The sequence below is a fragment of the Athene noctua genome, chromosome 2 (assembly GCF_965140245.1).
Source record: "Athene noctua chromosome 2, bAthNoc1.hap1.1, whole genome shotgun sequence".
NCBI classification, from domain to species: Eukaryota; Metazoa; Chordata; class Aves; order Strigiformes; family Strigidae; genus Athene; species Athene noctua.
The window spans coordinates 124,120,371-124,139,330 of NC_134038.1; the positions used below are offsets into that span (position 1 = coordinate 124,120,371).

The 18,960-nt window shown below is 37.4% G+C and overlaps 1 protein-coding gene across 2 annotated transcripts in view; it reads right to left on the minus strand.

Annotated features, from left to right (window-relative positions):
* PLXDC2 (plexin domain containing 2) overlaps nt 1–18,960 on the minus strand; it is a 279,425-nt gene that overhangs the window by 113,222 nt on the left and 147,243 nt on the right. For both annotated transcript variants that reach the window (XM_074900172.1, XM_074900174.1), the window contains exon 4: nt 16,674–16,743. In XM_074900172.1, coding sequence (XP_074756273.1) covers nt 16,674–16,743 — 70 coding nt within the window. The remainder of the gene's footprint in view (nt 1–16,673; nt 16,744–18,960) is intronic.

An 18,960-nucleotide genomic window follows, 5' to 3' on the forward strand; every position in this document is an offset into this window, starting at 1 on the left:
CTGACCCCAAACCGACCAAAGGGATATTCCAGACCATATGACGTCTGCTCAGTATAAAGCTGGGAGAAAGGAGGAAGGGGGTGGGGTCACCCTTGGTCCTCCGAGGCAACCACTACGCGTATTGGAGCCCTGCTTCCTGAGAAGGCCCGACATCGCCTGTCCATGGGAAGTAGAGAATAAATCTGTTTGCTTTTGTTTCCGCGCGCGGACCTTTGCTTCGCTTTGCTTATATTAAAACTGCTTTGTTTCACCCACAAGGGTTAGTTTATCTTCTTTCCCCTCTTTACCCTGTTGAGAAAACAAGGAGAAAGCGGGGGGGGGGGGGGAAGTGATAGAGTGACTTGGTGGATACCTGGCATTTAGCCAGAGTCAAACCATCACAACATCCAAATGGGAAACAGCAAATAAAGTGTGCCTTTATTAGTTTTCAAATATTTGATAAGTTTAAAGTGCTTTTGTGAGTGGAGCTGACCTTTAATATCTATACTGACTGCCAAAAGGACTAAACTTAGAGGAAAACAAAATGCCAACACTACTATACTTCAAAACAACTATATTTCAACCTCAGAAATATTTGAGAATCTTCTTGACTGCCTAGCTAGCACTGCATTTTTGCCTGGAAGAGAAGTGCTTTTCAACACCTGTGAAAGGAAAACACATCATATAAGATTAATGAAAGTTCTGATCCTTCCCATCTCCCCAGTCTTAACAAGAGTATATGATAGAAACAGGTTAGGTTTCTACCAATAAAACATACTCATGAAAATCTGTCTTCAAACTAGAAGCTGCACATCACATGGATTTTAACACATAACTTTTTTACAGATATAGAGTATTCCACAGATAATTTTCTACTTTTTTATTTCACAGTAAACCAAATACATAATTACTACAGAAAATCCACATTTTGCCATTCTTTTCTGGTCAGCACAAAAATTAATTAGACCTATTGGAATAATTAATAATTATACTGCTATAATGTGTCAATGTCTCTCTTTTAAGATGTACATTTATGGACAGATACTACTCAAGCTCCATTTGTGTTTCCAGCAAATTGTGTTTTCTCAATAAATGTCAGTGATGACAGAATAAACCCAACATAGCTAGCAGTGAAAACAATATCTCAGCCGATGAAATGACCCCAACTACTCCTTCAAAATGCCCAAAGTGCTTGGTGAGAATTACTTGAGTTACTCTTCATGTAAGGTAAAACCAGCTGAATGCCTCATAAACATCTATCCCATTCCTTCCCTCCGCAATGGAAGTAGATTAAATATGTATTTATAAAAGTTGGAAGACATTAATTTTGCAGTTGGAGATCTAGGACTAGATTTTAAAGCACTCTGAGTTCTGAGAAGTACCAGAGGATGCAAGCTGCTCCACCAAACTTTTTCACTAGTTGTTGAGTGAATACATATGAAGTAATGCCAGATATTATTCCTTGGACATTTTCACAGCTGAATGCACAACTTTCTCATCTCTGTGTTATCAGAAGCCCATGTTCATACTAGAAGTTGGAATTAACAAATAAAATACTCATAAAGGCTACAGCTGCAGAAGCATGAAAAAAAATATTTGTAAAAACTCAGAAACTCTCCCTAAAGAGAAACTTTTATGTATATAATCAAGCTGCTGGCTGGCTGTTTATGGGCAGTGCAACCATGGTGCCTCCAAAGTAAAAAATGGTTTCTCTTTCACACCATTATTTAAAAGAAGACAATAATTTAGTAGGATGGCTAAGAACAAAACTTGTTTCAAAGAAGGCCTGAAGACTTTTTTTCCTGAAAATGTGGATATAGATTTTTGTAACTGAGGTGAGTAATGACATCACTGTCCTAACTCCTCTCTAACACTTGAAAACAGGTACAGCTTAGAGCTGCTAAAGTGGGTAAAAGGAAGAAGTCACAGGTAGGAGTGTATGATTTGGACAGGGAAGCAGGTGTACAGTTCACATAATCATTGAGGAGGCCCCAAAGGTCTCTGGGCCTAATGGCTTAGAGAATATCCCCTAGGGAATAAATGCGGGCCATCAGTTAAGAAACACAATTTTGCCCTTCTGGCTGTAATGCATCTTATGATAGAGGCAGAAATTAGTGGATAGGAATCGGAAAGTAAAAGGTATTAATAAGCATAATGCCTCCTAGTCACACTTCATAGAAATCTATTCGAAAGAAGGAAAATATTTTAGTCTATAGGATTGAGATAGAATTTAAGAATCTCAGTCAACACTCCATAGATATTTTTATTCCTTTATATATCATGCCTCCCCCACATAAGGCAAGGAATGAAAGCAGAATGTAAACTGTAGTAAAAAAGAATGGGCTCGTAGAAATTTACTTTTATTGCACTATTAAACCATTGCCAAACAACACCTTGTTTTATTTGGCTTCACTGCAACTAACCAGTGAGATATATGAAATCACACATCTACTGCCATTCATCTCAGGCTATAACAATTATGCAACTAGCTCACTTCAATTAATAAATTATTAAATTAATAAGCATTTATTTCTTTGAAGAAACAATAGGATAACATCACATTAATTTTTAGTAAGGCTGTTAAGTCCTTTGATTCATAAACCAGCCACCACTCAAGTTCTCTTCAACAGCCTTTAGAGTCTGCTCTCAGATGTGGAGGCACGTACCAGACTGCCACGTGCAGCAGCCTGAAATCAAAAGTCACCACATCTACCTGAGCAAATAGCTACAGAAAGATTTTTCAAGACAAATGGCCCCAGGTGTCAAGGGTCATGACGCAGTTTTACAAGGTCTGGCTTTATTTTTTCACATTGGTTAAAAGCAGAGTTATAGACTATACTTCAACCTGAAAAGATTTTGTAGTACAGCAATGGGTAAAGTTAAAACACTTCTAACAGGAATTACAGGGCAGACCCTGCCCACAATTTATACCAACATTGTCTCTGGCAAGACAAGGCAGCTTCGAACCTGCTAACACTTAAAGAAGAAGCAGCATTTGCACTAATGGCCCAAACCTCTTGTCTATTTAGCCCCTACTTTTTAAGAGCTGAAATCAGGACTGGTCGGTGAGGCAGAGTAAGAACTTCTGGCTACCTTATGATTTCCTGCAGACACACTAAAAAGACACAACAAGAAGCTGCTTTTCCAGACTGAAGTAGGAGCCTGTTTGAATGTCACTATCAAAACACCACATGTAACATTGCAATTATTACTCTTATATTTTATAGGCTAGTGGTAGTAGTTCTAAAATAAAAGCCTTGTCTAGAAGAGTGACTGCAACACACTGGAACATGAAGAACAACATAAATGGAACTAAACCACATGGAAACAGATGTCTAGTTTTGAGGTGAGCTTTCCATGAAAATAACAAAAACTATCCTATATTTGTTCAATCTTTCATGACACATTCTTATCATTGAATCAATGCTTTGTGACAAAATCATCAGTTCAAGATGTAGCAACGAAAAAAAACCACTCTGATGAACTCTTTCCTAAGATTTATTTGAGAAGCAAACTATTATTTAGTACTAAAAGCTTTTTTTTCCACCATTCACACCTGGAAACTTCTTCTCAGGAACAAGCGTATGCATGAAAAAGCTTGAAGGGTGGAGATGTCACAGTCAAATGACAACACTGACAGAAGGAAGGGGAAAGGATGTGAATGGGGCCAAGGCCAAGATTGTAAGGAGGAGTGGGAAGGAAGTGAAGAACTTTAAGTCCCAATTCAAAACTGACAAATATCCATGGGAACCTGTTTATTTCAATGGACTTGGTTTCAGAAAACAGACTGATATCAATCTGAACAATTTGCAAGGGTAATGAATTTAGCAAGGACTAGCTTGAGACAAGGTTGTTGCCAAGGAAGGAATGATGTTATAATGAAGAAGCTGGCAACGGACAAGTGATTTTTCATAATGTGACTCAGACAACAGTTGCATGCACTCTGTTTTCCAACAGTTGAGCATGCAAATCACGTAGCAGCATTTGCTTTTCTTAAGACTCTCCAAGAGTCAGAGGGGGGTAGTCATCACATCCACACTGTGGCACAGTTGAGATATTAAGAAAATCTGTATTCCTTATACTGTCTGTTAGAGATTCTAACAAAATTCTAGGTGCAGACATTTCTTCTGACATTGACAGATCTGAAGTAAGGAAATTAGAATACTTTATCTGAACTAATAAACAAAGAGGTTTACATAGCTGGATTCATGTGCTTTTCATACTCTCGAGCAGTCTTTCTTCACACATACAGATACAAAATGGAAATTATGGGTGATTTGGATTCAACAAAGCAGATACTCTTAATAGCAAGAAGAAAGAGAAATTATATTTATTTTTGAATAATGCTGCTGGTAACACGTAAAACTGACTAAATAGTCTCCTCTTAATGTAAGGCTGTGCCATTAGTAGGACGGTTCCAGTGTTTTTTGCTGCTGCCTTCTTTCGGCTCCCCCAGAATATTTGCTGCTTCCTCATCAGTGACGACTGGCACTGGGTCCCTGTGGGCTGATCTGGAATCATTTTAGGATGCAATTTACTTTGTTAATTATATTTCTCCAGCAATAAATTCAGTATTCACTTTTAAATCCTTCATTGATTTTAATTAAGCCTGTGTAAGCTTGCAAACTTTTCTTTTAGATAACATGCTGCTTACAGCACAACAACCAGAAATTCCACATTTACTAATGCAGCTGGAAATCAAACCTACTGTCACTTGCTACAATTGCTTTGTACATGAATTAGTCAGCTTGAAGCAAAATAAAGGGGTAAGAAAGAAGCTTCCCTTCCAAGATATCACAAGTAACATTGTTTCAAGACTTTAAATTTATCTTTTCCTTACAATTTATTTTCCTTATTGATTAATTCTTTGGGATGATGGCTCTTCAGGTTTGGGATTTTTTTTAAATCGGACCTTTATAAGCGCATCTATACCATGTACTGCTGCATCATGTTAGAGGTACTAAAGCTAATGTAATGCAACACAGAGGCATTAGATTAAGTTACAAATGTAATAAAGCATAAATGCTTACCTGTTGTACTAACATTGCACTAGCTTAAACACCTTGCTATACATCATCATATGAGCTGTTGAAATACTGTTAAAGTATTAAACTGCACAGCATGAAAGTGGAGTAAGATCCCTTTGTTGCTAGAACAAAAAATTATGAACTGTCATGGGCATAGCAGTTTGTAAGTTCTTCCAAATACAATATCTCGAATATCCTTTCCTGAGAGAATTAAAGGCACTTTATCTATACACGTGGAAAAACCTTGCCCATATTACTCTCTTCTTGTACTACCCACATAAGTGGAAAAAACAACCCCACAGATTTTGACACTTTACCCGTTGACTCTTAGACTCCTACAACTTATAAATATACGCAGCTATTTCAGAGAAGAACAGGGGTGAGTAACTGTGCTACCTGCCATGGTAGAACATGGTTTTAACAAAGCGGCTAACTTGAATTGGGAGACTTGCCCTAAGACAAAATATAAGCAATTAGAGAAGCATTGTGTGGCAACATGAGGAACTTTACAGCCTATTTTGATAGCACTAGGATCAGGACACCATTTCTGTGATCAGTTATTTTAAGTCATTTCTTAAAGAAGTCAAAAGATCAGTCAATGCAGGTGTCTGTAGATTTCAGGAGAAATGCGAGAAACTACATGAACTTCATAAGTATTTTACGAATAAGGACATAAACTTTTGACATTTACAGATATGGTTGATGACATGTGAAGGAAATGAAGTCTTCAGTTTTCCTGGCTGTTATGAGTAATCAGCCACAGCACAATATCGCATACTGTACAGGATTTCACATCCACAATTTTAATAGTGCATTTACAGCAGCCTGATTTGAGGCCTAAAGCAAGTTCGCCTGAAAGATGAAAGACCCTTCACTAAGATGTACATAGAACTGACAAAAAAACTTGTAATACCCCTTTGCATTTAAAATGATATTATTAGAAATTCAACATGTTTAAAAAAACCTCCAAACAACCAAACAAGAAAAACTTACTTAAGAGAACAGAGAACAGAGCTTTTGCCAAAGTTACAGATTAGCTTTTTAGAAAAGGACAACCCTTAATTATATTTGGACAAAATTCAAACTGGTAAGACCCCACCTCTTATTAGAAATACCTCAACTTACAGCATTCCTTATGTTTAATAATTAATACTCACTCTGAGCTTAATTTTCAACACATTTCCCAGCCTGATTGGTCTCTAAATGTTCTATGCTTTGAAAGACTTCCTTTAAAAAAACCCATTTGTAACCAACTGCCAGCGTGTTTTTTATTTGGACTTTATGAAACAGATATACACAAGTACTATTTTACAAATCTTATAAGCTTAATGGACTAAGCACATTTCATTAAGCCCAGGACTTCCACACTAATACATCATTTTTATGAAGTATGGCCTTACAGCAACAAAAGATCTATTTCCCACTCTTTATCAGGAATTTCCTCTTTTAATTAGAAAGTAAATATATTATCCATTGTTCTCATCATCTTGCTTGATGTTGGTTTGTGAATGATTTTTTGTTTTTCTCAATAAATCACTTTTCAACTGGGGTTTGCAGAGTTCGGTTATTCAATCTTTTACATTGAGAATAGGAGCAACAACTGTTATAAGGTTGGAAAGACAAAATAAAACCACATAAAATTTTACAAGACTGGACAGACAGTAGCTTTTTACAAAGTCAAATGGCAAAAAGGAGAAATGAGGTTTATCTTTTAATTTGTAAGCATGCACCAAACAAAAAATCCGTATTTTGTAGGAGGTGCAAAAAAATAAACACTTGTGTTAAAAATCTTTACTACAATGTAAAAACACAATATTATTGAAACTTTGCAATACTTCTATAAAGGCTGAACATAAGATATATGTCTACCATAAAATTCTAAATAAAAAATGATGGATCCATCTTAGATGTAGTGTATATCTAACAACTTTACAGTGTTCAGTGAAGGAGTTGCTGACTATCCTGAAGGCTCTTTGCATTAACGCTAAGCCATTTATTATTAAGTGTCTGATCTGCAAAATTATCTAAGTGCTTGTTCGGCATTACATGTGGGCAGAGGTTATCTATTATTTTATGAAACAGAACATTACAGATGAACACAAATGTGGTCATTTTAAGTCCTGTTACCACTTTAGTACAACTACTGCTCATAAGACTCAAAGTTGACAGATGCCTTCCTATATGAAGGTCAGAGTGATGTCAAGGGATATGGAATTTGTATTTTTTCCTGAAGTTTATAATTCTCTTTGCCCTAAGTGTTTCTCATCTAATTTTTAAAGATAAAGTATAAGGTCAGGAACAGAAAGAGTTGTAAGACTTCACTGAGGGAAAGCAAGACAAAACAGTTTCAAGAGAAAGCTGATAGAAGGAATACCCCCTTACATCGAGAGAAGTGTGGCCAGCAGGTGAAGGGAGACCCCACCTGGAGTACTGCATCCAGCTCTGGGGCCCCAAACATAAGAAGAACATGGACCTGCTAGAGCAGGTCCAGAGGAGGGCCACGAATATGACCAGGGGGCTGGAGCACCTCCCCTGTGAGGACAGGCTGAGAGAGTTGGGGTTGTTCAGCCTAGAGAAGAGAAAGCTCCAGGGAGACCTCATAGCAGCCTTACAGTACTTAAAAGGGGGCTACAGGAAAGATGGGGAGGGATCCTTTGTCAGAGAGTGTAGTGATAGGACAAGGGATAATGGTTTTGAATTGAAAGAGGGTAGATTTAGATCTAAGAAAGAAATTCCTTACTGTGAGGGTGGTGAGACACTGGCACAGGTTGCTCAGAGAAGCTGTGGCTGCCCCCTCCCTGGCAGTGTTCAAGGCCAGGTTGAACGGGGCTTTGAGCAACCTGGTCTAGTGGAAGGTGTCCCTGCCCATGGCAGGGGGGTTGGAACTGGGTAATCTTTAAGGTCCCTTCCAACCCAAACCATTCTATGATTCTATGTATTGAAAATAGTCCAATTAAACATGATATAATACCATAATCCTGTACATACACTAAATATCCAAAGGGAAATTCAAAACGCGTTATCTCTGTACAGAACTTAAACTTCTAAGCAGTTAACCAGCTAGCTAGCTAACCCAGTAATTTTTGTCTCTGTTACTTTCCCACAAGCTATATGCACACTTATAAACAGTTTAATAGTTGAATGTGTGATTCTTTCCTGTGAGAATAGAAGATGGGTTTGAATCAGTTCTCCTGACTGGTCAGTGCTTGGAAACCATGCTCAGGTACCTCACAGCTGCTCATCAGCACAGATTCCAATAATGTCAGGTTTCAGTGGAAAACTTATTTCAGTACCCTCAATGCCTGCGATTTTATCTTGGGTCAACAGTAGATAAAACAGTTGCAGTTTTGACGAAAATCTCCATTTATCTTACATGCACAAAGACCTCTCTCTTTAGTAAGTACAAATATTTTTAAGCATATCATCTGACCTTAGGAAGTATCATAATCATACAAAGAGTTCTTGATTTCAGTTTTAGAAAATTGCCAACTTTAACTTGATCACAGCGGGATTTAATATTGGGATACCTTTTTATTTCTTTGATACTCCTACCATCATTAACAGCGGCAGAAATGCTCAGGCAACATCTCCACCATAATAAATATTTCAATTAATTCCTCTGTCTGATGCTCAGGAATGTTCTTCTACCGAAGGATGATTTATCAAATATTATCTCACCAGATTTTAATACAGTCTTTACAAATTCAACAGGTTGCTCCAACTTCAGCAGAGCTCTATGTGTCTGAATCCCCATCCTCAGATAAATGCCAGAAGCTCACTACAGGACAAGTGGGAAACATTGCCTCAAAATGTCTCAGGCTGGAATACCCTAGTGCTCTGATGAAATGTGTCAGTGCTTTGGGTCCATTGATTGCTGTGGAAATGTCTCAGAGGCTGTCTAGTTTCCAGATCTCTGAGCAGTAAGCTGCAGCAATGAGGTAATACATGGCTTGCTTTTTAAAGGCCAATCCCTACTCTGCCTCAAAACATACTGTGCATTTTTATTGGCTCCTACTGCTGTTCTCCCCATACACTCCCATCGGCCCTCTAATATCCTTGGTTATATTTGGCCAATACATGTTATCTTTGGCATTCCAGGTTGTTTCAAACATCTAAAGTATTTTATTTTCAGTGCTATGATTTGATTGCCTACAAGATACCATTTTAGCTATCTTTTGACTGGCTTAGCAGTTCCAAGCTTTCCTTGTTGTAATTCTTACATAAGATGTCTACCTATGCAGAACATTCTGGATTCATGTTTTTTCTCTGTAACAACTTTGAGTCCTCCGAGTTCCGTTTTTTACTGACTTGTATTTGTTCATTTACTATTGTGCAGGGTAGGTGGACATTTTCTGGAGCTTTCTTCATGATAACTGGTAAAATGTCTCAATAGTCAACTCAGCTTTATAAATCTAAAAACGTAAACATCTTATATGAGCAAACCAAATTCTCTTTGTAGCCATATATATATACACACATTGACATATGGAGAGAATTAGACACAGGATGCAATTCATCCAAACTACTTTAAATATATGACTTCAGTTTTCATAGACTCTTCTGACTATATTAATTAAATCTCTACTGACTGTATATGAGTTTAGGCTGATAAACATGGATATAGATGTTGGCACAGCTAGATGAATTGTATGTACTCTTTGTATTATCATCTGTTTTACTTGTAAATTTGCCTGTAGGCTATGACCATGCTTGTACCTCATAGATTTTTTTCAGACTCTGCACTTTCATTGCAGTATCCCTTCCAGCACTGTGAGTGATCAACCCATCATATTCATGCAGCATTCACAAGGCAATAATCATGTCAGTCCTCTTTCACTTTCCTTCACCAAATACTAATCTCTTGTTTTTCTGCTACTTTTTACTTCTTACTTCTTAATAGCATATATTTTATAAGTTATGCTTACAAAGATGTGTCTTTCAAATTGATTTTTTCATGGAATGCCCAGACAGTTACTGACACAGTCAGAGGTTGCTGGAGTAAATAGTGATCTTTGCTTGCTAGAGGTCACCAGGTGGTTGCTCTTACCTTGTGCAATTTATAATCTATCCTCCTACAATTCTGAGGTTTTCCTAATGTAATTTACCTACTATTAAGCATGCTGATTTTCATATTTCTCCACATGGAAGCCTGCCACAATTATTTGCTTTTTATTCTTCTGCAATTTCTACAGCATTCTTGTTTACAATTTCACATACCTGCAGAAATGCACTCATTTCTAACATAATACAAAATGCACTCATCTGTGCTCCTCAACACCATTACAACAGCTTCCCCATAGGGAGCTAGATTGCTCATCTATTAAATGGCTATTACTTATCCTAATAGTAGTGACCTCCAACTTGATTCCTCCCTCCATCCGTTTCTCCCACAGCTTTTCTTCCTTCTAGCTTTTCTGGGACACCATCTCCTTGCTACAATCCAGTGCTCCCTGTCAAATGAAATCACATCCAGCTATAGTCTGGATTGGTCGAGAAGTGTTCACTGGGTGTAGAGAAAATCTAACAGAAATGGGCTTTTAAAAACCTAAACAAAACCCACAACAGAACCCAAGCTGATAGCTACTTACCAGAAAACTAGCATTTTTAGGTGATGCACACATAGTTTTCTTTTTAATGACAATTCCTGAAAGATTGGCTAAATCAAAGGTCATATTGACTGGCAAGATCATCTAATCTGCTTTGGAGCTTCCAGATGTTGCTCTGCCAGGGAAAAAAAAAAAGCTAAGGGGAAGTAAATAAACTGTCAAATAATGGATGTTATTGCCACCATATACTTACAGGTCCCTCTAGTAGGAACTAGCCCCAAATTAACCACAAGTTTTACATTTGACTTATTTTCACCTGTACAAATACTTTGGTCATATTCTAAACACTTTTTCTATATATTCACTGCAATTTCCACTATTGTATCTTCCTGCTACAAACAAAACCATGAGAGGAGAGAGGATAGAAGGAACCTCCTCTTAGCCCCAGTGAACAGATACTGAGTGTGAGGCAGTGTGACTGTTGTGGAGTTCATGACTTGAGTGGGGTCAGACAAACCGAAACTGTGGCAAACAAAGTGATGGTGGCTGCAAGGACAAAGAACTTGACTCTGGTTTGTTCCTTATATCAGGGCTCATGCTGGTGTGATACACTCCTGGTTTCCACAACACAACTTCCTACTGTAGTTTCCTGCACAAAGTCTGTTGAAATCTCTCTGGGCCTCCATGCCACCATAAGTTACCAGTGCCTACAGGGATGGAGTTTTTCATTCTGTCGTGATCACTGTATCTACAAGATGGGCTGGAGCAAGAGCCAGAACAGCATTAATTAATAATGTAAAAATTTAACTCACACACTTCCACCCTGAAGTCTGCAATTTGGGTATGAGTCCAGCATGGGTCAAGCAAGAAGTTTTCTGCTCCTGACTTCAGTCTTGTTCACCTAGGATGCCTCGTGGAGCCACATTTTGCCCAAATCTTCAAAATTTTCTGTGTCATCAGCCCCATACAATAACCTGATAACCAGATTTACCATTAACAATCTTGGGGTTTTGTATTACTCTTCTTTACCTCTCCGTGTCTGCTAGATTCCCAACAAATGTTAGTAATAGATTATATACTTAAGTTGCCCAAGATACCAACCTCAAAAGCAATTATGTTTTCATACAGCGGAATCTCTTAACTACATTTAGATGGTATTATTATCTCTGAAAACTCTACCAGTGTACTCAATGCTACTAGAGCAGCTGTGATCATAGGCACACAATATGGGAAAGATAACTACAATATGGACAGTAATAACTAAATTTACCTGAAGATTTTAGGGAAAAATTAGGAAAAAAATGGAATAGTGTTTAACATAAATATGATTGATAAAACGGGAAAAATAATGTCTCGACTCTAGACAGAAAAAAAAATCCTCAATCTTGACTGCCAAGGGATGAATCCAGGAAGACTGCACAGGGTCATTAGAATCAGCATGAGGATGATAAACTTATAATCAAACATGTACCAGCAAGAATGTTGCTGAACTCATCCTAGTTCAAAAGGCAACAGCACAAACTATTACATCAAAATAGTGTAAACTTAAGTCACTTCAAGATCTGCCTCTGAATTCACCTCACAATATTTGTATATCACATTACCTATAAAAATATGATTGGTATTAAAATAGAAATAAAAGTTACCTTCAAAAAGACAAAATACATTAAAAAATAAAAAAATTTAAAAAAAAAAACAAAGAGAAAGACTTGCAGATACCTTGAAGGATTCCCTAATAAAATACCAAATGTGTATCCATGTCAAGTTGTCTGCACTGTCCAATAAAAATCTGACAGACCTAAGGTATTATCTTATAAATAACTGCTTAACCACTTCCTTGATAACATACTTCTAAGAAAAGTTCCATGACCAAAGTGCTGTTTTCCCAGTATATGATAATGCAGGACAATTTTTTTTATTTGCTGTTTCCCTTGCTGCTTTCAAATATCTAGATATCTAAATGTGAAAATCAAATATGTTTTATGCTCCTAAGCAGTTTGATTCTATTACATGTTCTTGATTTACAGGCTTTATACAATAATATTCAGTTATTCCATGGAAAGAACAGAGACCGAAACTGCTTTAAGACACCTCATGAACTTTGATAATTCAAACCATCAGGAGAAATTCCAAAACTGAAAATTAAAACCTTTATTAATCCCAGACCACAAATGTAAGGTTTAATGACAATCCGTAATAATCTGGGTTAGCTACCACACTCCTCTGTAATGCTGCTACAGGCATTGCAATACCATAGATAAATGTAACATCAGTGAGAGATGCCATACAAGGAAAAAAAATTCCTAAATATTTACAGTATCTGATACAAAGCCTGCACTAGAAAACATAGACTGATAAAGAAAAAAGTAAGCCACAGAGAAAAAACAAGAGGGATTTACTACCATGAGCATGGAAAATTAACACAACCAACTATGACGCATTGCTGCATGTTGAGTAGGAGGACGTGGGGCCACAGAGCTTCAAGAACTCCCATGAGAAGGTCTATGTTACTGCCTGGAAAGCTATAACACAGAAAGGGTTTTCACACTTCCACAGCTGTGAGAGACTGAAATGTCAAATGACTGTCTCAAAGCTTGCTTGTGTCTGTGCAAATCTCAAGGACAAGCTGTGGCCTTTGGATTAGTCTAAGGAAAGTCACCCAAGGAAGCAGGAGTGTATCGAAGGATGCACCCCCCACCGAAGAACAGAAGACTGAGGACCAACGGGACGCCGCTGGATCCATGGTGGTGACTATTGTTGCAACTATTCCGGATGCTTGCTTGATTTCTGTCTTTTCCTTCCATTCTGTCCTATCACTACCACTATTCACTTTTAATAATAAAAATTGCTTTGGATGTATGGTGTTTATGTCTTAATTTTGTTCTTGGGATCATATCGAAACCTCCCCTGACACTTCCCCAGCCACCGAGCTCTGTTAGGGGTGTCAGTGACTGGCAACAAACAGAATTCATGAGCTTAGCTCCCTGACATTCACAGCAAGACTCACTAACTCAAGTGATTTATTACAGAAATAACAGCATTTGTGGCCTGTAGAGCAAAAATTTAACAAAGCTTCAGAAAGCCCAAAACTCGGTGGCTTCCTGTATTATCTACTATTATTAAAAATTTGAGAGCTCTCCAGAGGTTGCTTTAAAAACACTTTCTATAGGAATGTGGGGAGATAGATGCCCATATCTCAAAGAACCACAAGTTACTAATTACTTAAACAATACTATAGGCTATCTTACCTCCTTGTTATGAGTTAATTAGCCTTGTCAAATACTAGCTAAGGACAATAGTGGAAAAAGCCCTCAAACTGGTTATTTTCACTGCCTGATCTTTCTTTCCTTAGTTAAACATAACCAGCTCATCAAAACCCTTCAGAATAGGAAATAAATATTAGTTAAAGACGAAAAAAAGGTTGAATTTTACACCACAGCAATTTCAAAGTAATCTTAAGTAACTTGGAAACCCTCCTATGCCACAATGAAGAATGTCAGAAACCATTTGCATAGATGTTTTTATTATGGCAGGGATTTAATGTGCCATTGTCTTCAACGTTCCTTTTAACAAGGTTATTTAATTTATTATTTGGGGGTAAATCCAGTTTGTAGTGTTGTCATCAGCATAATTAATCATATCCTGTTCTCCAGGAAATGGACATCTGTCATGTGGGACTCCTGTACACATTAACTCTGTAATTCTTTTGATCTCAGAATAAACTCTGGAGGTGTTCCAGATCTCCAATAATAGTAATGTCATTGTAAAATCTTGATTACTAAGAAATTACTAAGAAATAGTAGACCATAGAATATAAAAAGCACTTGGAACCTGTCTTTATGCTTTGTTTCTAGGCTATAAGCCACACTGCACCACCAATGACTCAGGGTAACAAAATCTGCAAATACAGCCAAAGCAACACATTTATCAGAGAGTTAGGACAGAAACAGATCTTTATTTTCCCACTAAATGGGTTCAGAGGTCCAAGTTGAGAAAAGGTTGCATCCTGTCCTGGATTGACAGGATGACGTACAGTTACTGGGCTTTATCAAGGTACGATTTTTTTAAATGACTATTGACTATTATTTTCCATGCTGAATTTTGAGGTTGAAAATCATGGAAGTGTCGCACGAAAGACAGAAGTATCTCTGTACTAATGTCACTGGCCTACTGTAAAAGGACTGACATTATAAGTCCTGTTTATCTTGACAGTAATTAATAGATCTATTCACAGCAATATTATTTTATTTAGTAGAAGCGTAGAAAAAAAAAAAAAAGTAGAATTATCATTCAGTGTTCCATTAATAGCAAGAGAAAAGAGTGCTGCAGAACTGCAGCTATTCTTATATGCCTACATGTTCGGCGGGGTGTTTTTTGGTTTGGTTTTGGTTTGGTTTTGTTTTTTTAAACCCACACCAAAACACCTAAATTCCCCAAATGCTTTACACCAAAAGAAAAAATGTTTCCGTCAGAAATTACTACTACACAGTTCTCCTTGGAAACTTAACTTTACTCCCAAAGTCTTTGGGGGCAGATGGGGGAGACCGATGGCAGCAGCATACTATTTAGAGCAGTGGTAAAAATTCAGGACTTCCATTAAAAGTGAAGGCCCAGCAGAGTGACCACACCAGAATTACTTCGAGAAAGAGTGAACTTTGTAAGTTTTAAGGAACCAATTTCATCAAGTAAGAATAAGGAGACACTTACAGAATGAACACTGTCTCCACTGTTGCTGTTTTAGCTGTGCAGGACCCATCCCACCCCATTCTTTCATACTATACAGATCATGTCCTTGATTTAGGCATCCTGTCGAATACAGCTCCTCTGATAATAGAACACAGACCTAGGCACCAATGATCAAGCACCAAAATGAAACTAAAAGCAAAACAGAATGGAAATCATGCAAGTCTCAAAATCCCAGTCAGTGTAGTTCACAAATCATCTGATCCAAATCAACATTAAAATGTCATTGCCAATCAAGAAAAGAAAACTTAAGTCATCCCATGATTCTGCATCATTTTTTATCATTCTGACTGCAAATCAACCATTTAATATCCATTGTTATTCACCTTTGTTCATCTCATGTATATTTCTGCTTTGGTAGCAAAATGGATATCCTGACACAGAGCATGACAGAAACCTCTGATCCAGCTCATACTCTTGTTGAGACACTGGCTGCAATTCTTCTTAAGATGGCCATCCATAGCATAAGGAGAAACCTTGACCAGGGACAGGGTAGGATTGATCCTGGTGATGGTGGTCCCTAATTCTGTCTGCTTGTCCTGTCACACCTCTAGGCAGAGCACCACCAGCCAGAGTCCATGAACTTGCTGTGGGTGTGCTCTCTGTGATGCTGCACTGCGCCTCCCTGTTTTCATTTTTTGACCATTACTCCTCCTCCTCCTTTTTCTCATTTGTTGTCTTCCACATAATTTCATTTTCCTCTGGTCTCCTCTTTGCCTTTCAAGGAGGTAGAGCGGGAGTGGAGCAGAAGGGGTCAACGGCTGCTCCTAGTGCAGCAGATTGGTGCAAGCAGCAGCCAGCAGCAGTGGGAGGGAGAACCCTAACCACGAGCCATCAGTGGTGTCCAGGGCTACAAGACCAGGAGCAGGAGCTGTGCCAGACATCCCATCTCACCCCATAGAAGGAGGAGAGGAACACCACTGTACTGTTGCAGACACTGTACCACACCAAGGCAACACACTACAATGGGTTTGCCTTACAGGTGACAAGTTACATACATCTAGCAGCACTTTTTATCTTTGGATAGTAAATCCTCCACCCTCATACAAGTAAAACCTAAGATTTCCTCCTTGTTTTGTCTCCAGCACTATCTCCACAAGTGCAACCGCTCCAGACATGCACACTCAAAAGATTTCTGAGGAAAATATCTAAACAGAAGATGATTAATGCTAAACTGAGAGGGTTTTATAACAGTTCAACTTGAGCAGCTGGAGGTTTTTCATCATATTGATATTCTGTAGTTTTCTTTTTGTGGAAAGCAAAATTTCCTAAATAAATGCTGCAGCTTAGCTCTTGACATATATGGGGGAAAAAGTTATTTTAAATAGCTGCAAGAAACTCTTCTCATACTAAAGTAAATTGTTAGAAAGCCACTTACCCCCAGTTGCCACCGTAATTTCACGTAGAAAATGGCCATAAAATGGAAAATCGAAGGACAGATTCACTCTCTGAAAGGAACAACATCGGAAAATAAAATTGATACTGTGCAGAAAAGTAAGAGAAAACATAATCAACAGTCCTGCATTTCAAATATCTGTTTAATTGTTTTTTAGTTTTCACTGGAGCCTTGCTATTCTTAATTTGGAATTGTCAAAATCTAACTGGATACAATTCTATGTAGCACTTAAACACCTGAAAGATTTTCATAACTGAAGACTTCAAAAATACATCAGCAGACATTATAACTCTCTCATAAGAACAAAATTAATAAAGACTTGTAGAGTTTTTCCTTAAAAAAAATGTTGGTTTAAATCTTTCTTAATAGAAGCCATCAGTATTTAAAGCCTTAGCAATAACTAAGTTTTACAGAATGACCACTCCCTTGTCTGTGGGTGGTTTGCTCCTCTGCCACATGCTCCTTCAGATTCAAGTGCTCTCCCTGACGTCCTGCTGCTACCTGGTTGATTATTTGATGAAAGCTGGTCATCACTGGAAGGCAATTCCTCCACCAAACCCATGACATCAGTTCCCAAACCTCTCTATGCTGTTATCTAGGAGCTGAAATTATTTATAAAGAAATATTAAATGGAAGTTTTAACAAACTCAAGGTACTTATTGCAAAATAAAAAGGGAAGAAAAATCTTTTTTTCCCCTATCAGCCTACAGGTGACTATCCTCTATCAGCTGAACTCACAGCAGAGAGAGAGAACAGACTCTTCTCCTCACCTAACCTTGTCATAAAGCACTATTCAAATTCAAACTAATTTCCCTCTCTGCCTATGACTCTCCTTTCCCATAGCTCTCTGATTATTGTGGCCACCCATAATTATCAACTGGTGTGTTACCTGACTAAACTCTGAACAAATTGGTAGTCATGACAGAAAGGAGTGACGAATTCCCAGTAAGGTCTTTTCACTTTTTAAATGTAATATTCCATAAAACCCACATAATGGCCCAACACCCAAATGGGAACTAGGTATGCAGCCCCTTATTATTTGTTATTTAGGAGGGTTTACTACAGTAAAAATTGGTGTGAAGACGGGTTGCTGTTGACTGTCCCTCAAACCTAGCCTTTGATGTCTCCACTTAAGAAAGGGCAACAGTCCATACATTTAAAAAAAGGGGGGAAAAGTATTTTGTCTTTATTTTTCCCACCATTATTTCTATTCTTCCGATTATATCTGAATATTTCTTCTCTCAGGAAGAATTATATTTACATCCAACAGAAATGTTTAAAGAATTATTTAGCATGAAATTAACAGCTGAAGATTTACGTAACTTTAAATTAGATTTGCTTTCCACTTAAGTGGAAGACAGAGTTTTGACAGGATTTATTAGCACTTTTTTTGTTTGTTTTTAATTAGAATGCAAAATCCATTTGCATTGTGTTAATTGGACTGAGTAGGTTCTAATAACCTTTTCTGTATATACATAAATTTGGATATACAACTGAACATTTTTAATCAAAATGTCATATGCAAAAGACAGCTCATGAATTAACTTAAACAAATAGTTTTTTACTATGTTCTAAAGTTTTCACTGCTGAAGTGTATGCTATCTTTATGTACGTGCTCCATTTAAATTATGTCCTTGCTCTACCAAACATAATTTCCAAGAACACTGTTAAAACCATCAATTTTCTGATCAAACCTTCCCTCTTTCCATTATAAAGTATTGTCTATTTTACCTATTAGCATTAACTTTCTGAATAACACGCTAAATTAAACTGCTCCAAAAGAACTGTGCTTCCCTAACAGTCTTCTAAGTTGCTATAATATAAATATTAGTATAAAGATGTTTGCAATAATGACTTGATCCTATGTCCACTCAAGCCAGATACAGCTCTCCAATTGACTTCAATCAAAAAGTGATGCCTTAAATTCTGACAATGTAGAAATGTTTAATATAGACAACTGTTTAGTCTAATATTGTAATAAAGAACCAACAAGATTTATGGAATACTTTAAAGTGTAATATTGTAACAGCACTAGAAATAAATGTGGTTTTACTTTTGCTGCTAGAAAGCACACCTCAGTTTTCAGAAAGAAGATCAGAATCTTCAACCCACTAGAATAAAAATGTTTTCTCCATGCATAAATGATAGCATGGACTGACAGAAAAGGGATTTGAGTTTCCAAGTATGAGGTGATCCTGTCTTTAGTTCAGTGTTTGAGTAATCAACTTTTAGATATCTAATCTAAACACACTGAGCATCCTAGCCACAC